The 23,562-nt window shown below is 39.1% G+C and overlaps 2 protein-coding genes across 4 annotated transcripts; both read left to right on the top strand.

Moving 5' to 3' along the window:
- Positions 1–2,575: 2,575 nt before the first annotated feature.
- On the top strand, positions 2,576–6,964 carry LOC146696945 (transmembrane protein 248). The gene is made up of 8 exons (XM_085475326.1): positions 2,576–2,738; positions 3,256–3,322; positions 4,092–4,284; positions 4,867–5,128; positions 5,217–5,316; positions 5,436–5,577; positions 5,667–5,807; positions 6,167–6,964. The coding sequence occupies exons 3-8, from the start codon at positions 4,123–4,125 to the stop codon at positions 6,185–6,187; spliced, it is 828 nt and encodes a 275-aa protein (XP_085331452.1). The 5' UTR covers positions 2,576–2,738; positions 3,256–3,322; positions 4,092–4,122; the 3' UTR covers positions 6,188–6,964.
- Positions 6,965–7,693: 729 nt separating this feature from the next.
- On the top strand, positions 7,694–23,137 carry morc2 (MORC family CW-type zinc finger 2). 3 transcript variants are annotated; one of them, XM_085475323.1, is made up of 29 exons: positions 7,694–7,806; positions 8,187–8,270; positions 8,378–8,532; positions 9,608–9,661; positions 9,776–9,810; positions 9,910–9,978; positions 10,093–10,183; positions 10,274–10,382; positions 13,138–13,297; positions 13,389–13,500; positions 13,972–14,097; positions 14,182–14,261; positions 14,347–14,429; positions 14,687–14,772; positions 14,972–15,112; positions 15,202–15,356; positions 15,740–15,868; positions 15,962–16,067; positions 17,708–17,840; positions 17,959–18,042; positions 18,952–19,203; positions 19,320–19,556; positions 20,075–20,188; positions 20,467–20,524; positions 20,597–20,735; positions 20,832–20,999; positions 21,100–21,193; positions 21,958–22,146; positions 22,250–23,137. In XM_085475323.1, exons 3-29 carry the CDS (start codon positions 8,465–8,467, stop codon positions 22,316–22,318), a joined length of 3,141 nt encoding a protein of 1,046 aa, XP_085331449.1. In that variant the 5' UTR covers positions 7,694–7,806; positions 8,187–8,270; positions 8,378–8,464; the 3' UTR covers positions 22,319–23,137. The 3 variants fall into 3 exon arrangements, with proteins under 3 accessions (XP_085331449.1, XP_085331450.1, XP_085331451.1); XM_085475324.1 differs by having other exon boundaries at positions 8,184–8,270; XM_085475325.1 differs by lacking the exon at positions 20,075–20,188 and having other exon boundaries at positions 7,695–7,806.
- The last annotated feature ends 425 nt before the right edge of the window (positions 23,138–23,562 follow it).

Raw genomic sequence — 23,562 nt, 5'->3', positions numbered from 1 at the left:
AAAGTCTTGTTTCCATATTCTATGTGCTTAGTTTAGACTTCCCTGTGGCATCAATATGTTCATCTAGTTGGCTGTTTCCTCACATGTTTTTACTTCCCTGATCACCTCCTGTGTGATCCACTAATACTAATCAATTTCATGTAAGACAGAGTATCATTATAGTAGTGTTTAAAATTAGGCTTTTGGCTAATGTATTTGCATTTGTGGAAATAAAATTTAGCTAAGGTAACTAACAAGTTTATTATAAAGTATACATCTTTTTTGCCGTCAAAAGAAACAAAATACAACATTTTCCAATTTCAGAGTAAAGTCCTTGTAGAGCTGTCCAGTAATGAATTTACTGAAGTCTTTCCAAGACGTTCTAGCATGTGAACAGATCCAGAAGAGGTGCTGCACAGTCTCAGGTTGACTTCCACAAAATCCACAGTTCAGATTTATGTCCCTTTTGAACTTTGTCATATAATGATTAGCAGGATAATATTTATGAAGTATTTTGAATGAAACTTCTTTTACTTTATTGGGTACAAGATGCTTATTAGGAATTGTCCATACTCTTTTCCAAGTAATGTCACTGACAAAGGACTTCCAATAAGAAATCACGTATGGAACAAACAGAGATTCTCTCTGGAACAAAGCACAAAGATTCTTATTACCTTTACTATGGTTTGTAGACAGACTCTTCCTATGTGTGAATCCACAGGATTGGGGAGAGAAACAGGTGATATACAAGGTTGAATTTCTTTAAATAGCATTATAATACCCATAGGTATCAAATCAAACAATATGGCATATTAGTCCAATATGTATGGGGTGTAAAGTTGTGTTCATATATAAGAGACCATGCAAATAGAACTCCAAATTCACACTTCACACAGTCTGCTCCCACAGACCATGACACAATACAACTCCAGCAGAATGAATTTGATTCAACATTTGGCTGAAGCTGCCTCAGACTTTCTGCTGAAACAAATTTGGTATTGCTACCACTGAATATTCTGGATATATTATCATCAGCCCATTATCATCAATGGAGCTCCAGTGGAGAGGGTGCAGTCCTTCAAGTATCTTGGTGTTCACATCTCCTCAGACCTGACATGGGCTGCCCACATTCAGGCCCAGACCAAAAAGGCTAGGCAGCGCCTGTATCACCTACGACAACTGAGGAAGTTCAGGGTCTCTCCAAAGATCCTCAGGATTTTCTATACAGGCGCTGTGGAGAGCATCCTCACACAGAACATGACATCGTGGTTTGGGAACAGCTGTGTGAAGGACCAAAAAGCTCTCCAGAGAGTGATCCGTACAGCAGAACGCTGCTGCAGGATTGCTCTCCCCCCGCTTCAGGACACCTACACCAGGAGATGCCGGACTAGAGCAGCGCAGATACTGAAGGACCCGTCCCATCCTGGCAACAAACTGTTCCAACTTCTACAATCTGGTAGAAGGTTCCGCATCTTCCGGGCAAGGACAGAGAGACTCAAGAGGAGCTTCTATCCCCAAGCCATCCGTGCCCTAAACACACACACCCGCCCGCTCACATCATCTCACATCATCTATAATTGACTGAGACAGGACTCTCTTCCAGACACTAAACCAAGGAACAATGTACATTTCAAATTCCTTTAAATTTAAATATGTTTATATTGTCTATCCTGTAAAATAGTCAGATGTCCAAAATAGTCAGATGTCTATTCTTATTAATGTACAGAATTCACCTGCTTGCTGCTACTACTGCACATTCACCCAATGTGTATATATGTGTATATATATATATATATATATATATTCTAATGCTCAAAATAAGAATAAAGATAATGAAGGAAACGGTTTCCAAGGCCTAATCCGTGGATCGACTTCCTTCGAGGCGTGGACGTCTATCAGCAGAGAATGTCCCTTAGTCTGTAACACAGTCAAATATATTCTCAAGTAATATTCAAGCATGCCATTCAGCGTGTTAGTACGAGCTCGGGAGCAGCTTGGGAGAACAAGAAAACAGAGACTGCTTCAGGTTGTCTTCCCAAATTGACTCAACTTTATTCACAAGTACAACAGTTTATATAGAGGGTAAAATTCATGAGACAGCAGATTATCAGTTTAAACCAGTACAGACCAAGATAAGGGAGCGTCTTCCTGCCCTTGGGTGAAGAAGCATCCTTTGTGTAGTGTATCAGTTCAGCTACAATTGTGATTATCTCAGCGACATATTTTCAAGGCACAAAACGAAGAGTTCTTTCATTAGTGAAATCTGAAACAAACCATTTGGCCTTCAACAGGCGTCTAAAAGATTAAGAAACTAATGTAGCTGAGGGAGTGATCTCTGTGGTATTTCAACCTTGTACCAGCCTGTGATTCTCACACATCAATTCTTGGGTCAAAGAGAAAAATAACTAAAACAAAGGGGCCTTATTGAATGACAGAGTTTTCCTGCATAATGTCACTATAAAACAATATCCAGTAAATGCTACCATGGTACTAAAATACCTAACAGATAACAATAATGATATCTACTGTTGCTGTGTCCTTGCTTTTCCCCCGTTTAAAAAAAACCCATTTAAAGTCATGTGATCTGGTCCTTGTTGTCGTCATAGCAGTGTATTGTCGTAAAGTGACAGCGGTGTCGTGTCACTATTTAACTGCTGAACTTCCTTCTTAAATGTCGAACTTTTGTTTACTTGTCTTTAAGAAACTATTCCGGTGTATTTTACCAAGCGCGGAGACGTGAACAAGCATACGAGCTCGAGGTATGACGTTATATTTCAGAAAGCTAGCTAGTTAGCGTCATAAGAGCGGTAATCTTTGCCAGTAGAGCTGGTTGTTAGACTAGTTGTACGTCTCCTGTTGCGTAGAGTATTGATTTAATGTAATTACTACATAGATGTCTTCTTTTTTTTTTTTATAAGTAAGCGTTTAACTGTCTACAGTCACGTGACAGAGAGTACGTGCTTTCAGCTTTGCTCAAACTAAATGTGGTTATGTTGAAAACGAGGTCCGCTCGAGAAAAGACATGCCGAATATCCTGTTTTGTTAAGCAGTAGCTATATAGTATTTCCACAATAAAAGTTACAGATTTTCTACAGCTCACTATGAACATAACTAGGTGATCCATGCAAAGATTTTTCATTAGAAAAGTTTAACTGCTTCATACACGATGTCTCCATGTATGTGCAATACAGAGCATGTGTGTTCATGCCAAAGTTTTTGTGTATATATTTATGATTATATCTATTTATGTACACTATCTGTATCACTGCACTACAGGGTGCCTGTCTGTTGGACCAAGATTGGCTTTCTGTTCCCAACAAGGAAGATTACATTTAGATGTTAGGTGAGTGGAGATAAACTTTCTGGTCTCCCAGTGCCAAAGTCTGAACAGAGATTATTCTGGAGAGTAAAGGTCAAACAGCCAAGAGGGCAACACTGGCTAAAATGTGGGACATAGGCACCCACCTCTGCTAAAAGCATTTTGGAGTGGGTTTGAACAGACTTCTTTCTCCTTTTAGGACTTCCAATCTGCCTCATATTACTCTGACCCGAGCATCCTCCTCTGTCACACCCCTGCCCCTGCATGTATATATGAATCCATGAATTGTCCCTGTGGTCACTCTGAGTAACTCTGCCCCCTACAATTTTGACTTTTTGTTAGCGGCACTGTCTCCAAACCAAAGTTATAGCATTTCTCATTAGCATCTTGTAAACCTTCTCTTTCTGCTATTGCTGCTATCCTACTGTTACAAATCACCCCTAAAACCTGACTCCATCCTGCCGTCTCTATGTGCTCTCTTCTTCACCTGTCTTTTGCAATGTTTGTTGTTTAGAATGGTTGACCCCATCTATTTACACAGGTCCACCTTCACTACCCCTGCTCCTTGCAGCTTCACTTTCACTCCACCTGTCTACTTCTCATTCACACACATACTCTCTCTTCTTCTACTGACTTTCATTCCTTTGCATACTTCTATTTCTCCAGGCTCTCTTCCATTTGTTTCCTACTGAAATTGTCTTCCTCTATGAAGAACAGATGTATTGAACTTGCCTAATAATAATGAAAAGGTACATTACTTAAGTTATGTGAAATTTGTCTCTTCTGTTTACAGCTCGCCACATCTCTGCTTTTTGTGGAGCCTGATGATGGGTTTCTGGCAGCCGCTGACTAATCTTAGAGATTATGTGTCACAGAATCCTCCAGGGACTACATTTTTCCTGTGTTTGCTAACTCTGGCTATTTCATTCATCTGCCTTAGTTTTTACAGCAACACTCACACTCTGCCTAACCCTGATATAACAAAGGTGAGGAGTGATTTTAACTATAGCAATTTTGGGTTTTTGCTCTTTTCTGTTATCTATATATTAGAGTAGTGGATGCACAATAAACATGGCTGAAGTTTCAAATATTTACGTGCAATCAACCTGTGTCAAAACCTAGGTTGCAGACTGCTCTAAGCTCTCTGTATCAATTTTTTTTTCTACTCTTGGTTCTTTTTGAGGCTCAAATATTCTATACAGAGGAGCAATTAATCAGATTAATCAGAAGAAATGTACCTTAAAGATAGGGGAGTTAAAATGACTGGGTTCAGATTGAGAATGAATCAAGGCCTGATGTCAGACAAATATGGATTTTTTTTTTTAGAGCAGTGACTCATGCAAAGAAACTTTAGATCAGTCCAAAGATAACAATATGGAGCTGGGAATGAGTATAGTAGGTTTCCTTAGTAAACTGAGCTAATTTTCCTCCATGCCTTCTCTAAATAGATAATTGGTGCTGGTGTGCATAGGAAATATGATGCTGTGCAGGCTGTGACTGAATATACCCACACATTCTGTGCCCTGATTGTATCTGTGTGTAATTTGTGCACTTTACTATTCTCATAGGACTGGAACCGTGTGTTGTCCTCCTTATCAACATTCCACCTATGTGTGAAAGCAAATGAGCTTAATTCCTCAGTCCAATCACCTCTTATCAAGCAGGAAGAGGACAGAAAGACCTCAGTTAACTCAGCAAAGAGTCCTTCTTCTGTCACCCATTTACATCTCAAGGTTCCTCTTGCTCTTGTGACTTCCAGCTCTCCGAGTGTCTCGCTGAGAGATCTCAGTCTACATACAACCTTGAGAGCCAGTCAGCTGCTTATTGGAGGTTAGTTTTGCCATGGAGTGCTATGGGTGTGATATTATGTGAAAGTCTTTATCACCTTACATTCTGATTGTAAATTTTTACTCCCCAGGCAATGAAAATGTTAATTTGACACTAGAGTTTCTATCTGACAATGGTAGCTACACCTGCCTCACTATAAGTGCCCCAAGTGACCTCCTGCCAACAAGTGTGTAAGTTTATCATGTTCTGTAAAGAACATGTTTCTTAACTTAATTACAGTGTAACTACAACTTTTCCTCAGTGACCTAAAAAGTCAGAAAACTCATAAATGTTATGTATTTTAATAAAGTCGTCCTCCAGAGTGCCCTGAGTCAGAGAAAAATATTTCATCCTTCTATGTGGAGGCAAGTAACCAGCTGCCTACATTATCACCAACCTGCTACAGTCTGAACTTCAAGGATGATACCACTCTTACAGTCATGTTAACACAGGTACGGTATGTTGCACTTGAACAGCATAGCTGATTTAGCCACAATTCAGAGATTTGTTTTGTACCCTCATTTATTTCCTACTTCTAAAGGAGGAACAGAGTGTGGCAGTGCAACATCTGTTGGACTTCAGTGTGTGTCTCCTTGGAGTTTGTTTGATGCTCTGTATAGCTGCTTGTCAACCACATGCACTAAAACGCCGCAACCAATGGAATGGACTGTACCAACAAAGTGTAAGTCGTGATCGTTCTGTTTTTAATAATAATAATAATAATAATGGATTGGATTTATATAGCGCTTTTCAAGGCACCCAAAGCACTTTACAATTCCATTAGTCATTCACTCTCACATTCACACACTGGTGGAGGCAAGCTACAGTTGTAGCCACAGCTGCCCTGGGGCAGACTGACAGAAGCGAGGCTGTCATATCACGCCATCGGCCCCTCTGGCCAACACCAGTAGGCGGTAGGGTAAAGTGTCTTGCCCAAGGACACAACGACCAGGACAGGGAGCCCTGTCCTGGTAGAACCTTTTTACTGAGAAATCCATACAGATTATTTAACCTAACTTTGCTACTTTACTTTATTTACAGGAACCCTTAATAGACAGCTGAGCGATTAAATCAGTTGATGGTTGGAAAGAGAGGGCTACGTCTAACTACAGCCTACAGAAGAAACTGGTTTGTTGTTTGTACTACTAACTGTGAAAATATTTGTATAATGCTGCTTTGGAGAAAGCTCTCCTAAATTCATACTTGGGACTAAAGTCAGGGTACAGCAACCTCTCTTGGAACAGTTTGAACAGTTTGAACCCATTTATCTGTCTCTACATTACGAATGTGCAATATGTAAAATCATTTTGAGAAACATGGCCATGGTAGAAAATGAGTTATAATTTATTATTTATGATGTGCTTTTCAAAATAAAAGACAAAAATGTTATGATAAGGTGGTGATGAAGACATTGCTCAAGACTGAAGAAAATGGATGAAATGTGGGTTAAAATTGCTATTATATTTGCCTTATATTTGTTTAATAACAAAGTATTAACAGATCATTGGGCACTGTAAATAGTGTGTGTGTGTGTGTGTGTGTGTGTGTGTGTAGAAGTTAGCAGTGCTATGAACTGTTTTTCTACAGGATTTTACGCTTCCCAGCAACAAATGACTGCAGTCATGCTGTTTCAAACATGTTTCTTTGCTGTAGAAGGAATAGCTTTACTTGGGCTGTTTTGTTGACTAATGTGATTCATTTGTCAGTGTCAAACACAGGTATTACAGTAAGCACTGTATTGTACTGTAACTGTAATGTCAATAAAGGCTAAAGCCAAGCTAAGGGGAATGTGAAGGTGAGTGACATCAGTTTTTAGTGACATTTAAAACTTCAAATACATTTTGCTTGTGCAATTATTTTTAAGCATCATTTAAATATCTTTCTATCCACCTGAAGGTTTTGGATTTACCACCACGAAGGTTTAATTTTAGGTTTATGTGAGTGCCATATTTCTCTCTGATATAAGGCCTCTTGAAACAGAAATCGAAGAGGAAATTATTTTTTTCTTTAATTTCAATCAATGTTTCCTTAAGTGTCTGAAAGAAAGGACGTATAAGGATTTTGTAAAATTAGTAATTCAATTGTGACAGACTGGAGCCCTGTGACAGACTGGCGACCTGTCCAGGGTGTACCCCGCCTCTCGCCCTATGACAGCTGGGATAGGCTCCAGCACCCCCAGCGACCCTGAAAAGGATAAGCGGAAGCGAATGGATGGATGGATAGTAATTCAATATTTTACATGTCTGTAGAAGAATTATTATAAAATAATCATAATGTTTCATCAGCATTTCAACTGCTGTAGCTAAAATAAAATAAAAATTAGGGTTAAGGTGAATTGTCAGTGTGTTTTTGTTTGTATTTTAACTGTGAGCATACTTTTGATTTTATGGCCCCAAAAGTATAGATTATGAGCTTAACGCAATGAACTTCTGAAGGTCTCTCTAGGCGCCAGCAGACTGGTTCACCGGTATGTTCTTTTGTTACGTAACGAGATGTCCTCCAATCATGGTTTAGAATCATAACGCGGGGCCTTCCTATTGTCCACAGCTATTGGGTGATTATCGAAAAATAGAGGCGGGATTAGCGCAGATCAGGGGAAACTAGAGAACCAACCATCGACGTTGATGGTAGTTGGATTCTTCGCGGCCTCGGGGATTGCTTTATGTCAAGGAAAACAAAACGTAACGTTATGAAGTATTTGGACTAACTATAGCGTACAAAGTCGAGGTCATCTGAAAATGTCTGGCAGAAAGGAATTGATACGGCTAACGTTAGCTTCATCTTCCTACAGTAAAGCTAGCTAGCTACCGTTTCCTCATAAACATTCCTGCGCTAATGTCGGCTAGCTGCTAATGTTAGCATGCCGTTAATAACAGTTGCAGCAAAACGTCTGAACTGTTGATGTCATGTTCTTAACCAAATATGACCTAGTCATATTTTACAGTAACCCAGCGAGGCAAGGGTCTGACTTCTTCTTAAACGAATGCACGTTAATGTCTTCCTTGCTCAAGCCGTGCCTAAAGACGCTCTTTTCGCCTAACATTTTGTTGTTCCTCAGCAGGCCTCCCACGTGTTACTTGCTGGTACCTTCACCTGCGGGGTGACTTGTAATTACGCAGGAGTGTCTCCTCTGACTTGTTCTAAGGTATAAACATTAGCTAATGTCATGTCATTTCCGTTATGTCAGTGAATTGATTGAAGATACACGCAGGCAAATCAACAGTATTTTTGATCTTTTCTTTCCTTTTTTAGAATGAAAGCCCTGAACTAGGGCTTGGTCAGTCAGCAAGAAGACGTGGAGGTTACCAGGAAGTACCTAGTTAACAATCGTGAGTGACCATGGCCTACTCTAGCTACAGCAACCTGAGCAGGGCTCAGCTCACCTTTGAATACCTGCACACAAATTCGTAAGTACCAACTTTTTGGGAATTAATTTGCCCGTAAGAACTTCACGATACACAGAGTTACAGCTAGTTAGCCTTAAAGATAGAACTTTAGCAACCACCTACACACAATACACTGCACCACCTCACCTACTTATTTTTGCAAGATGCCCAGCAATGTTGTTGAATAGAAAATAAGATATAGTCCAGAAAGACGATTAGAGCACGTTTCCCTCATTTTGCTACATGTCATTTTATATTTAAAACAACTTTACCTTCCATGAGTAATACTTTCCATTCTGTCTGTATGCATTCACAATTCAAAACCTATGCTGGTTTTTATTTTAATAGCTGATGCTGCTACCATTCTTTTACTCTTTTTGTTTTTGCTCTTTGTTGTTATGCATTTTCTTTATTGTCACAAGGGGGGAAAATTGTTTGCCAGTTTCCCACATCAACGTTATAATAAATTTGTTAGATATAATCAGCTATTTTTATTTTCTGAACTTGATAGTGCCTTTGTGTATAATATGTGGAATTGACGGTGTAGGCTCAGAACAGAGTATAGACACGTCACAAATTTTGCAATGAAGCTAAATGTGCTTGCTTCAGTTATTTGTCAAAAAAATCATGTGATATTGGCTGCTTGCAGACATTTATCACTCAGTTTGATCAGTAATGACTCAGGAAAAAAAAGACAAGTTTGGTATATGCTTCTGTGGTATGTAATGTTCAACGTATATGTGGCTTATATTCAAAGTAGGTCGCAGCACCCTTTGGTTGTTCTTTTTGTTATAATGATAATTCATTTTAAGTGGTTAGCTGTCAGGTGAACTGTGGATAGTCAGTCCTTGAAGCTGAACAGATAGTTTTACAGTTAACCAGGAAATGCATGCTTAACTGATAGTTCTTCATTTTATGCTGACACGTGTCAGCAGACTTGAGAAATAACAGTTTTTATAACAGAATAATAATCGTATGTTTGCTATCTGTGGAGTTCAGATGCTGTCACCAAGCATCTCCCATGTGTCCTTGTTCTCTAATGAGCTTCCCTTGTCAGTTTTTACTCTATTAATGGAATATTTGGTCTAACTCTTAGGACAACACATGAGTTCTTATTTGGAGCCTTGGCAGAACTTGTGGACAATTCAAGGTACCTGTTATGATTCACAGCACAATTTTTAAATAAATTATCGAGTATGGGAAAACTTGCATTAACCTGATACCTTTTATCTAGAAAATCTCATATATTTTATTTCTTTCACAGAGATGCTAATGCCACACGTATAGACATCTACACAGGTAGACCTCAGAGTAAAATATCCAATTTCATATACTGAAACTTATCCAGTGAGTCAATGTTTTTCATATCTGTCTTTTGACTTCCTGCTTGTGTGACAGAAAAAAAAACAGAGCTGAGGGGTGGCTACATGCTTTGTTTTCTGGATGATGGTACTGGGATGGACCCAAGTAAGTGTGACTAAATGATCAAAGAGCAAATTTAAAGCAAGGTTATTGTTGTTTTTGTAGGCCAATGGTTACATACAGTGTATAATTTGTGTCCTTAAACTGCTTTTTTCTTAGGTGAGACAACCCATGTGATTCAGTTTGGAAAGTCAAACAAACGGTCTCCTGAGTCCACTCAGATTGGCCAGTATGGAAACGGACTGAAATCGTGAGTTGTTTTTCCAGTTCCTGTCTGGTATTGATCACGAAGTTGGTACACCAGCATTTCCATATTTACGAAGTTTGTGTGTTTCCACAGGGGCTCTATGCGCATCGGAAAAGACTTTATTTTGTTCACAAAAAAGAACGACACGCTGACTTGCCTCTTCCTGTCGAGGACTTTCCATGAAGAGGAGGGTCTGGATGAGGTCAGTGGCAGTCATGAAACGCTTAGAGACGAGTTTTGTTAGATACGCTTTAGCCACTCACCACACATTCATTTCAAAGTGTACTTTGAATATGTGTCTAGATATTCACACCTGTGTGTTCATGCTTGTGTGTGCTTTCAGTCTGTGTGAACAGTACTCCGTGCTCTCTGCTCAGTTCAGAAACATGTTGAAATTTTACAGCAGCCTACTTGAATAATGCTGTAAATCCCTGGACAAATACAAAGAATGGAACAAAAACTGACAGCACTGCAAAATGCAAATTGTGTAATATTAAAATTTAGATAACTTCTAAATAAATTTAAAACACCAAAGGTTGTCACAGACATATCAACAATCTTATATCTTATAGCATAAATCAAGACCTAATGCAGACCTTCCCAAAGTGTACGGCCCACCCCCTGGGGGGGGGGGGCGCAGAGCCATTGCAGGGGGGGCACGGAATAAAAAGGGAAAAAAAAAAACCCAAAACGCTTGGACACTGCTAGCATGGGGCGCCCACACAAACGTAAAGCAGGAGATGAAGCATCGCATGTTTCCAAACCAGCTTCCTTCCAAGCCAAAGACTAGAAAATATGGTGCAGCATATCTTCCCTTTGGTTTCACCTGCACAAGTGCCGAGGTAGGTCTCCCTGCAGAATTGGTTTTCCCTTCGTCGGGAGCAGCGCTGGGCTGTTCAAATCACAGACAAACAACATCCCACATTCTTGATTTTTAGTTCACAAACACTTCTCATAATGACTAACTACTCCTGACATGTTAGCTCCTTATACAGTAAAGTTACAGTGGGATACAAATAATATCAGGCTGATCCTGCCACGATTTATTCCCTGGTTCAAATCACGGACAAACAGTATCCCACAGCTGTTTATGTTTTTGAACCCATTTTGCACAGAGAGGCATTTTTTGAAAAATGTATTGATAGCAATGTTGAATATTATTACACAGGAAAAAACAACTACAATACTAAAATAATTACACCGTGACGCCTCTGCCTTTGTAAATGGAGGGACAGTAACTGCGTGTGTATATGTAAGCGTTTAAAAACTGAAGATGGTCAGATTAACAGTATTTTGTCTATGTGCCATTCTGCAATTCATCTCATGTAAACAATAACGTGGCGCACAGCGTGACTTGAAAAAAGGCACATACCTTTGACGTTGCGTGATGAACTCTGTATTCCTCGTCCACACGTAAATGCAAAAAAGGATTTTTAAAAAAATCTCAGTTTTCGTTGATTCGAAACGCCGTTTACGTGTGAACGAAAACAGCTGCGTTTTCAAAAATACCCGTGTAGGTGTAGACGTAGCATAAAAGAGTTAGTAGTTTATTGCTACCTGTAATTTATTGCAGTTTACTTGTATTTGCTTAATTGTTTACTAAATGTTTGAGGTGTGAAATAAACCGCAATGGTGCAAAATATGGGTGTATGTGGTTGGAGGATGTGTTTGTGCGCGGGGGGGAGGGGGGGCATTTTTCTTGTTAAACAAGGGGGGCTTAGCAAAAGAAGTTTGGGAACCACTGGCCTAATGGAAGATTGGAACAACGGATGAAATGATTACTAATTGTGGCTCAGTGATACATTTTTGTATATAATTGATTTGGATGTAAAAAAGTGATCTACATTTATGTGAAAAAGAAAGGATACACTTTCATTTGTAAAGTTTTGTGCATCAGGACATAATAAAAAAAATCAATCGGTCGTAAAATTAGCTAAATACAACCTCAGATGGGCAAAATATGTTCATCTCATATTCAATTAAATTTTATTTATACAGCGCCAAATCACAACAAAAGTCGCCTCAAGGCATTTATATGATATGACATTGAACATATGTTATATTAAACTTTAAAAAAAAAAAAACTAAGCAAAAATGCAGAAGCAGTGTGTGAGAAACTAACTACACTGCAACCAAGGTCAGACTATGAAATCCTCAGAAATTGCAAAAAACCAAACAAACCAAGAGCTACATCTCAGATTCTGAGTATGTTAAAGTTCATGACCAGACAATTAGACGAAGACAAAATAAGTATGACCCGTTTGAAAGAGATACCAGGACAAAGCTTCCTTTCTCTTAAAACAAAACAAAACAAATAAACATTGCGGCTCAGATTAGATTTGCACATTTACATCTGAAACCACGAGTCTTATGAAACAATGTCATTGGGATAGACAAGAGTAAAGTGGAGATGTTGGACCATAATACACAGCACCAAATGAAAACCAAATGCAGCATATGAGCACAAAGATCTCATAACTGCGTAGCACAGTGGTGGAGGGGTGATGATTTGGGCTTGTCTTCTAGCAACAGAACCTGAGCATCTCGGGCTCATTGAGGTGACCTCTGTATACCAAAGTATTCTAGGATCATCTTTCCAAAAAAAGCTTGGTTGAAACTGGGTCGTTTAACATGATATTGATCCCAAGCATGGCAGCAAATCTACAATCAAATGACAAAAAAAGGAAACAAATCAAAGTGTTGGAAGGGTCCAGTCAAAGTTCAGATCTCAGCCTGATTGAAATGCTGAAAGTTGGCTCTAAAATCGGAGTAGACAGTGCTTCTGCATTTTGCCTTAGTTTTTGTTAAATAAATAAGGGCATGGTGTAATGTGTGTAGTTTGGAAACCACGTGGTTCTCCAGCAAACTGATTTAAGGTCACATTTGTCAGATTCCAAAACATGTGGAAAGCTAACTGCTCTGGGTTACTTAGGGTTTTCATCCCCTTCCCTCTACAGGTGATAGTGCCTCTTCCTTCCTGGGATATAAAGACCAAGGAGCCGCTGACATCTGATCCAGAAAAGTACGCCATAGAGACCGAACTGATCTTCAAATACTCACCTTTTAAAAATGAAAAGCAGCTGATGGAGCAGTTCAACAAAATAGAAGGCAACAGCGGTAAGCATTTAAATGTGCATCACTATGTAAGGAACTGACAAATTGATATGTTGTTACTTACTTTTGGTGTGGTATTTTATATTATCTATAGGAACGCTAGTGATAATCTATAATTTGAAGCTGATGGACAATGGAGAACCAGAGTTGGATGTAGAAACGGATCACCAGGACATACTGATGGCTGGGACACCTGCTGAAGGAGTGTAAGTACAGTTGTTACTGTTAGTTATGATGTCATTATTATTGTGGCTCACAGATACGATTTTGGTGGTTTTTACTTCAGTATCAGAAACCAGTTTAAAATTTCATCAAATGTCCAGCTGGACTGGAGGATGAACTCAAACTTAATGGTGATCAAATTTCAAAATCAAAATGTTTGTAATGACTTCACTTCACAAATAATTGCTGATTGTGCTGGGGGGTGTTGTTTATCCACAGGGGATAGCAAGGGATCTCTATGGCATTAGCATATGAATTTATAATATTAATTTATATTGGGTATTTTTGAGTTGGGTATTTTTATTGGCAAGCTAATAGTGATTCAGCTTAATATTGATCATTTATCGTTGTTTAAAGGTAGAGCCCTGCAAGTTGACTAGTTGGAGGAGGCAGAAAACCACAAAGTAAAAATAGTTTGATGACAGCATGTCTAATGCACCACTTCTTGTTCACAGGAAGCCAGAGAGAAGATCGTTCAGGGCATACGCTGCTGTTTTGTACATTGACCCACGCATGAGGATTTTTATCCAGGGTCATAAAGTCAGGACTAAGAGACTTTCGTGCTGTCTTTATAAACCAAGGTAATATAGTAACGCACATATGGACTCTGTAACTTGTTTATTCCAGTGTTCACACTTTGATTGGACTTTCTGTTTTATTTAAAGGTGTTATAAATACTCATCAACTCGGTTCAAGACCCGTGCTGAGCAAGAAGTGAAGAAAGCTGATCATCTTGCAAAGATTGGTGAGATAGTGGGTTATTAATCCTGCTAATTAAAGTTTGCTTTAGCTTTAGTTCATGTGAGAATAATATGTGGTGTATATTTCAGCGGAGGAGAAGGCCAGAGAGGCAGAGAGTAAACGCATGGCTTTGGAGGCCAGATTAGGAGAGGACCTATCAAAAGACTCACGGGTAAGCTAAGGAAAACCTTTGGTTAATTGTCAAGTGCAGATGTGTAGTGTTTATGTAAAACGGGTTTTGGGCAAAGCAAGTTTAGTTGTATAGCAACAGTTAATGACAAACACATCAAAGTGTTTTAATTATTCAATTATTAAAGAAACAGGGAAATTTAAGAAAAGGTGTACTTTGACATGATTCAGTGGTTGATTCACAACCAAAAAACGATGACGTTAAATTTCTTCTTTGTCTCCCTCCTTTTACTCCATCAGGCAATTTTGAGAAAAGTTCAAGATGCAGCCATGATGCTGCGAAGGGATGCTGACATGAAAAAAAGGATTCTTGAAGCCAAACAAAAGTATGATTAACAAAAATGGCAAACTTTATAGATTGTAGGCTGCTAAAATTCTGTTCCTTTGTTTGGCTGGAAATGTATATTAAAAAATGCCTCAAAATAAGATTTGTACATTAATTTTGTTTGCCGACCAAATTATTTGGCATCTAAATTTTATGTAAATGTATTTCTTACCAATCTACGTTTCTTCCTTGTTCTTCAGAGCATTAAAGGAGCCCAAGGAGCTGAATTTTATATTTGGAGTGAACATTGAACAGAGGGACCTGGATGGGATGTTTGTGTACAACTGCTCTCGTCTCATTAAGATGTATGAAAAGACTGGTCCTCAACTGGAGGGAGGCATGTAAGTAAAATGCACTAAAAGTGAAAAATGGCAGGAAATGAGCAAGTGATTAAGTTGTAATTTTAAACTATTTGGTTCATGTGTCTTAGGGCATGTGGTGGTGTAGTTGGAGTAGTGGATGTCCCATATTTAGTTCTAGAGCCTACTCACAACAAACAAGATTTTGCGGATGCTAAAGAGTATCGACATTTACTAAAATCCATGGGGGAGCATCTGGCTCAGTACTGGAAGGACACAAACATTGGTAAGCTTCCCTGAAGTTGCTGGATTTCTGTTTATTGCTGCACCTCAAATTACAAGTAAAAATACCCCCCATACTCCTGGGAGTTTTAAGCATGTTCCATGATTAATACATTATCCTGCTAGAGTGTTAGACAATTCAGATACAGTTGTAATCACCATTATTGATCTACCAGCTGCTGGAGCTTTAAGGTGATATTACCGGTACCTGTGATATTGGATTGAGAAATGTTTGAGTCAGAGGTGAAGTATAAGTTTCATTTTAGCTGTATTAAGGGTTCCTTCCCTAAATAAAAATTCAGCTTTGGTTCAACTTATTTTAATTATAGCAAATGACTTGCAACTGTATCAACAGATCTCACATCTGCATCTGTGTTTGTCATGCAGCACAGAAAGGCATAGTGAAGTTCTGGGATGAGTTTGGATATCTGTCTGCCAGCTGGTCTGCACCTCCATCATCAGAGTTGAGATACAAGAGACGCCGTGCCATGGAGATACCACTTACTATTCAGTGTGGTAAATTGAGCACACACATTTAGAGGACATGCAGTATCTCAGCTTCCTGCAGAAAACTCACTCTCTGATTATGCTTTTTCTTCTTTTTTTAAGATAAATGTTTAAAATGGAGAACGCTGCCTTTCCAGATGGATGCAGTGGACAAACGCTACCCAGACAGTTGGGTGTGTCTCATGAACCCTGACAGCACTCAGGACAGGTACTGACACAATGAGCTTTTTCAGATAACTTCATTTTCTTATCTTATCTCATCTCATTAAGCAAAACGGTTATCAAGTTTCTAATTAAACTTATTGGTTATTTTTGATTGCTAAAAAACAGTTTTTAGTATAATTTAGAACAGAGTTATAATGAAATTATACAACTGAATTGTTATTCAGAAGCAGCAGAAATATTTACAGCAGCACAGTGATGATATGATCTTAGCAACTAAAATAAATAAAGCTGACATTAAACTACTGAGTGGATGTTATAAAGATCATCTTGTTCTCCACTTAGGAGAGGGTCATGGTCTTAACAGAAATTGATGATACTTGGGCCATTAATTCATCTTTCATTAATACAATTTAAAGTTTTCCACAGATTACACTACAGTAAAGAAAAACTCTCAAAATTATACCCAGATAAATTTGATGATAAATGTAACTGATGCTCACTGGGTGTGCCCTAGGTTGTCTGAATTTTGGCATCAATTCTTCAAAATAATTTTGGATATATTGGGTATAAAATTGACTCCGACTCCACATATCGCTATATTTGGCAAACCACCAAATAACCTTCATACTACAGCTATTCAAAATAACCTTATTGCCTTTGCTTCTCTCATCGCTAGAAAAGAATTTTGTTGTTGTGGAAATCATCTCAGCCACCATTAATTAAGGTCTGGCTACAGGATATCTTAGGACTCTTAAAACTGGAGAAGATAAAATCCTCCATCAGAGGCTCGTCGGATATATTTTTTACTCGCCAGTTACCAGCACGAGAAATCTCTCTGTAGTCCACCATATGACAAATTTTTCTGCTATTCCCGGCAGTGACTGTTCTACCCTATAAGAATACTTTATTTAAAGTATTAAAGCCAAAAAGCGACACAAATTCCTAATTTTACGGATCCCAACATATATACACACTGAATGTGTTGCATTTTTGTGGAAAATTTGCCCTAAAAAAAGAATTTGGAGAAAGAAAGAAAAAAAAAAAAATGAAGTAGTTATGAAGCAATGATGAGCCTGTCCTGATGTTCCTAAATAGAGATTCTGGGTTCATTCAGTTCTCATGACAAAGCAGCAGCAGGAAGAATATGATGGTTTGATCTGGGAGTGGAAGGTTTGTTAAATAGCTTGTTTGTAACACTGTTCATATCATCATATCGTTCATGTCAGCTCTTCAACTGTGCCATAGTTGAAGGTACTGGTGTCTGATGGTATCCTCCAAATAGCCGATGTTATAAATGACACTTCAGTTATAAGTGTAAATATTAAAGCAAATCTTCATTGGCTTCACCTTTGCCACAGGTGCCTCTTGTGCCTACAGATGAGGTTGTTGTGCAGTCACGAATGTGACCAAAATGTCTGGGTATATTTAGTATACCACTTTTTTTTTTCCTCTCTGAGTTTTTCTAGTGATAAGAAAAACCCTATGCACTGAGGAGTTCAAATCCAACCGGAAGTTGGAGATTCTGCAGCAATAAACAAAAAACAACAACAAAAGAACTTTGAATAATGTATTAGCTGAAGTGCTTATGCCATGAGAAAGTACCTACTAGTGTGGTAATATATTTTGTATGTTCTATATAAATTGTTTACATATTGTTATATATTGCTTGGAAATTGTTTTCAGATGTGACGCTCCTGAACAGAAACAGAATCTCCCATCTGGTGTTTTGAAGAAAGATAAGCCAACAGCTGAAGACAAACAAAAAGAGCTAGCAGAGAAAATCAAACAGCAGCAGGAGAAGCTGGAGGCCTTGCAGGTATCCTGTCCAACTCTTGTTGTCTGTGTGTCTGTGTTTGGTTTGTTTTTTGTTTTTTAAATCTCTCTGTTTGTGTCTATCACCACAGCATATGTATATTCTGTTTGTTCCCTGCCAGAAAACCAACACCATCAAATCTGCAGCAGATGTAAGAAAGCTCCCATTGGAGGTTAGCATGAAACCAACAGAGAGTTCCTCTCAGGTAAAAACAAACAAAAAACTCCCTGTACTGTCTTGTCTTTCTACTAGTTCTACTAGTTAACTCTCGGCATATCGTATATGTATTTCTGATTTTAATATCACTGCACGTATGAGGAATAACAGGAAAACTACCATTCTATTCTCTCTCTCTCTCTCTCTCTCTCTGTCTCTGTCTCTCTGTCTCTCTCTCTCTCATTCCAAAATGGATTCAATTATTTATTTATTTATTTTACCTCAAAATTCTACTCACAATAACTTAGTTGTGTGTTTAGAGCCGTTGTCCTGTTGGAATATGAACCTTCGCCCCAGTCCGAGGTCCAGAGCTCTCTGGAGCAGGTTATCCTCAAGGATTTCTTTTATGTCACTGCATTCCCAAGACTCTGACTCATCTCCAATTTTCTCCTCCAAAAAATATCCACACAGCATGATGCTGCCATAACCACGATTCACTGTAGGGATGGTACTGGCCATCCATACAGCAGTTCCTGGTTTCCTCCTGACATGACACTTGGCATTCAGACCAAAGAGTTCAATCCTTGGTACAGATTTATTTTTGAATTTTGTTTCTCATCGTCTGAGAGTCCTTCGGATGTCTTTTGGTAAACTCCAATCAATTTTGGAATAAGACTGTAACATGACAAAATGTAGAACAAGTGGAATGCTGGGAATACTCTCTGGATGAACTGTATGTTTCCTTTTCTATGTAAATATGAACTGAAAATTTAAAAAAGGAGTTTTGTGTGTTCAGTCTTAAACAATTTAATTGCGCTGTAAAAGGGTCAGACTAAAGACAAACACTGCTGTTGATGGTGATCCTTTTTTCCTTTTTTTTTTTTTTTCCTCTTTGTTCAAATGTATTCATTATCATACTCAAATACTAGTTTTGTGTCCTTTCATGTTAACAATTCAGGCAACCAGGTCTTCTGAAAGGTCTGTTGCACGCCCACGCTCCCCACCACTCCCAGCTCACCTCAAAAATGCCCCAAGTGCCCCACCAGGACGTAGTGCTTCTCAGCGGCCCACCCGAACATCAGCCATACCACCAACTCCACCAAAGGTTGAGCCATCCAGGTCCAGAGCTGCAGCAAAACCTCCTCCATCTGCAGCAAAACCTGTTCCCAAAGCTACTGCCAAAACACCTCCACCCAGCCGCAGCTCACGGGTATGTTACAGGTTTGATTTAACAAAAGGTTTTATTGTAAAAGTATTTCATATGGCTTCATGTACAAATCCTACCATAAAGCAGTGTAAAATACTGAAAGCTGTCTCCTCATATAGGCATCTGCCAAAGCTTCACCTGCCAAACCAGCAGCTGCTGGACAGCGCAAGAGAATAATAGAGCAGGAGGAGAGTGAGGAAGAAGAAGAGGAGGAGGAGGAAGAAGAAGAAGAAGAAGGCAGCGAGGAGAGTGAAGAAGAACCACAGACAAAAAAATCCAAGATGGCTGCAGCTGCCACTAACCGTGGCAAAGTCGTAGAGAAGGCCCCACCTCCCAAACGTGGAAAGTTGGATGAGGTAAAGAACAGAGGCAAAAACTGTAGTGCAGATTTGTAACTGCTGAAAATGTATTACAGCTCTGAAAAACAACTGCACATCAAAACAAGATGATTAACCTGGGGTGTGAAATGAGAGCACTAGTAATTCTGCACAAACCTTAATCCTGCGTGTTCAGCGTGCAGCTTGCTCAAAGGACTTTTGCTTTTGCTCGCATTTTCCCGCTTTTGCTTTCTGAGAAATAAATTTCAGGATGTGGATAAGGTAATGAATGGACTAGGAAGTGATTGTATGCTCAACATTATTATGATATCTGCATTAATTCAGGTAAAGTCTGTCAGTTTTAAATTAATTAGCTGCTTATTGGAGCAAAGCTTTACTCATACTGCTCACTTACTTTATGGTGTCTGAACACAAAGTAGCTGCAATTAAAGTATCTTAGACTTCTGCTTAAGACACTAAGGGAACATGGACATACCTGGGTGGTCCATCAGGTTGCTGAACCTCCGATCAGAACCCCTTTGCTATTGACCTTGCAGGTTAAAACACACTCTCAACTTGAGAAGAAAGGAGTGTCTGCCCCTACACGGCAGGCACCAACAACACCATCCTCTGCCCCTAAATCCGTTTCTACACACGGGGCTAAAGAAAAGGTAGCTTTATTGGGTCCCTCTCTCTTCTACTGTCGAATCAAGCTGGGCTGCCTGCTGCTCTCACAACTTCTAACAATCAACACTTACTTTTTCAGCTCATGTAGATTAACGGTTCTTTCAAAACAAAACCAATCATTTTATTAATATATAACAGTTTCTTTATAACCAAGCATGCCATTCATTTCAACCTCTAAGTTGTTGAAGACTGTATCTAACCCGACTGCCTTTTCAGTGATTTCTCAAACTGTTGTGGTCATATTTTGTTTGTATTTTTACAGGCACCTGATAAAGCTCTACAACAGGAACCAGAAAACGACACTAAAAATGCTCAGAAAGGTGAGATGATGGTCCACTCTCTACTGATGTGAATCAAATACAGAACTGGAAAATGAGTATTTTCTTCTCCAGATAAGGGTCTGCTGGTCGAAGTACGTGTCAATAAGGAGTGGTATACGGGCAAAGTCATCGCCGTTGAGGCGAATAAACAAAGTGTTCGCTGGAAAGTTAAATTTGACTACGTACCTCGGTCCACCCCTAAAGATCGATGGTAAGATGCAGTCTGTGTGAATGTTGCGTTCTAAACATGTTTTGATGACATGGCAGGTGATTCGAATCTTATACATGTATGGATCTCTCTGTAAAGGGTATTTAAGGGTAGCGATGAAGTCCGGCTGATGCGACCACCATCTCCAATCTCTCAGACACCTGACACCCAGCAGGAGACCGAGAAGGGTCCGGCACCCATGGAGCCAGACACTACTCAGCCAGGAACCAGCCGAGAGGTGACTGACAGCCTGGTCACCATGTTGAGGTGAGCTGGTTACAATGGTTACAATGTTGTTATCATTCTTTATTGAAGTCTTGTAACTCTCATAACTGCTGTGTGTTTATCGTGCTCTTGATGTTTCTAGAACAATGCTGCGTTACTTCTTTCCTCCTGCTTTTCGGATCCCAAAGGACGATGTTAATAGCATGACAGCCGAGGAGCTGGTTGCCTTTCCTTTGGTGAGATAATAAAAGCTTCTTCTATCTTGTGACGGAAAGCAAAAGCAGAATGCTAAATTTAAGCAGAAAGATGCAAGAAAAAGAAGCTTAAATAGCACAGCAAAAAGAAATATGAATGTGAATGTTGTCTGTTTCTGTATTCACCATGCCTCTCACCCTATGGCAGCTGGGATCATGTGCTTGTTGTATCAGTCTTGCGTGATGAAGAAAGAGTGAAAGTAGAACTGAATTTACTGGTTGATCTGTTCCCACAAAGTTTCAAATTGATGGAGGTCACTGTAAATGAACTGACCATCTTTGGGAACCCAAAATGTCTGCTCAGTCTACTTACCTATCACCGTCTTTGACACTTGAGCCAGACTTTTTCACACCTCATCAGTGTCCACAAGTCTGATGGAAAAATTAGATTGTAGTGAAAATGATCTTCCGCTGCAGTGTGCAGGGTTCCGCTGCAGCTTGGGAATGCCTCGGTGTTTCACAAGACCAGCTGGAGGAGTTGGCCAAGGAGTTAAGGCTGGTCATCTCTGCTTAGTTTGCTGGATAAGTGCCAGAAACTAGATGGATAATAGTTTGATCTTTTAGTGTGAGATGAAACTAGATGGGGAAAAAAACTTGTTAAATAACTAGATAGTTATTTAACAATGGCAATAGTGCACAAATTAACATTGAAATTATAAGTGAAGATGTTAACTGCTGTGTTTTCTTGCCAATTCTGTTGAATTCTCCCACTGATTTGTTTTTGTTTTTTTGCCTCCTGCATATAGAAAGAGTATTTCCAGCAGTATGAATCGGGCCTGCAGTCATTGTGTAATTCATACCAGAGCAGAGCTGATGCCAGGGCCAAAGCTGTGGAGGAGAAAAACAACAACACTGAGCTCAAACTAAAGGAGGCAGACGAGAAATTACAGAAACTCCGAACAAACATTGTGGCCCTTCTGCAGAAAGTACAAGAGGTAATACTTCTTAATCTGTGCTCCTCATCATGTGCACATTGTTGATAAACCCTCCCCCCTTTGCAGAAAGTGAGTGATTATCGTGCCTTTTTTCCTCCCACAGGATATTGACATAAACACAGATGATGAACTTGATGCTTACATAGAAGACCTCCTTACAAAGGGTGATTAAAGAAAACCAAAATCAAATGAAAGATGTGAACATTAACAAACTGGTCATCATTTCAAGTCTCCATGGACCCACTCTCATGTGTGAATATTTGGGGTTTGTTTTCATTAATCCCTCCATGTGTTGAATCAGTTTGTAACCGGTTTGTATTTTTAGGTTCTCACTGTCGATTGCCTCTAGGCCTGTGGTTTTATTTTGTCCCTTTTTATTACCCTCTTACATCTGTTAATCTATGTTTAAAACATGCTATCCTGGTTAAGCTGTTAAATAATTTGTATGTTTATTGCAGCGTATGCTCTTTTATATAGTCAACTGTTGTTGTGACAAACTACATTTCTTCATTTTGGTCCATTGTCAGGTGACATTTTCACACTAAAGACTTGGGCTTAACTCGTCTCTGTTCTGTATTGCAGCCTGTAGTTACACAGTTATTTTTATTTTTGCACACTAAAAACACATCAGTGTTCTCCAACCTGGACAGAAAACCGGGTTCATCTTTTATGTTTGGGAGATATTCCCCATCCATAAACAGGAGCTACATACTGGGTTATATCAGTACATTTATTATTCCTTTAAATTCCTTCTTCATTTAACCTTTGACTGTTCTGTGTTCATTTTGGGAAGAAAAAAAAAAAAGGTTAACTGCTGAATTGTTTAATAATTATTCAGTGCCTCTGTCCTTTTTGAACAGATTTTTAACCCATCATGGAAATGTTTTATTAAACGGTGCATGCTTTCAGTCTTTATGTTCTCGTTGGAACAAAGGATACTGTATTTTTGACAAACCTTTACTTGGAACAATAAAACTGGTTCAGCAACACATTATGTTGGTCAGTATGTGGTGTTTAATAAAGTATTTGTTCTGGGAAATTTTACATTTGGGCTTAAGTAAATTATAGTGTTACAGGAAGGGATTTCTGTCGCCATGACAGTAAATATTCTTGAATTTAGTTTTGTTGGTAGTGCTTAGAGCCCTGTGTTCTGTGGATTATCTTTGTCTTTACAAACAATCCATTTTCAATCCGATTTTTCTACTCTTGGATCTATTTTATATAAATGAGACATGAAACACAAGGTTTAAACGGCAGAAAATTCTTACAGGGATTCTTACAAGTCTGTCCAGCTTCACAGTGGAAGGTAACCTGACTGGATGCACAATCTCTTAGTATGTTGTGGAAGCTGCTTGGCTAATAGTACACACAACAGAATCCAGGTATCCACCAGTTTCTACCGTCGGCTTTTACTGA

This window comes from Copadichromis virginalis, linkage group LG12, assembly GCF_057382275.1.
Source record: "Copadichromis virginalis isolate Kocher_CV1m ecotype Utaka linkage group LG12, C_Virginalis_male_GT1.1, whole genome shotgun sequence".
Lineage (NCBI taxonomy): Eukaryota > Metazoa > Chordata > Actinopteri > Cichliformes > Cichlidae > Copadichromis > Copadichromis virginalis.
This window is presented reverse-complemented; position numbering and strand designations above follow the sequence as displayed.

Coding starts and splice junctions, on each gene's coding strand:
- morc2 (XM_085475323.1), top strand. CDS start 8,465: ATGGCCTACTCTAGCTACAGCAACCTGAGCAGGGCTCAGCTCACCTTT. Junction 13,501..13,971: donor GGGACACCTGCTGAAGGAGT/GTAAGTACAGTT, acceptor TCTTGTTCACAG/GAAGCCAGAGAGAAGATCGT. Junction 20,189..20,466: donor CACACGGGGCTAAAGAAAAG/GTAGCTTTATTG, acceptor GTATTTTTACAG/GCACCTGATAAAGCTCTACA.
- LOC146696945 (XM_085475326.1), top strand. CDS start 4,123: ATGATGGGTTTCTGGCAGCCGCTGACTAATCTTAGAGATTATGTGTCA. Junction 5,317..5,435: donor GACCTCCTGCCAACAAGTGT/GTAAGTTTATCA, acceptor ATTTTAATAAAG/TCGTCCTCCAGAGTGCCCTG. Junction 5,578..5,666: donor TTACAGTCATGTTAACACAG/GTACGGTATGTT, acceptor CTACTTCTAAAG/GAGGAACAGAGTGTGGCAGT.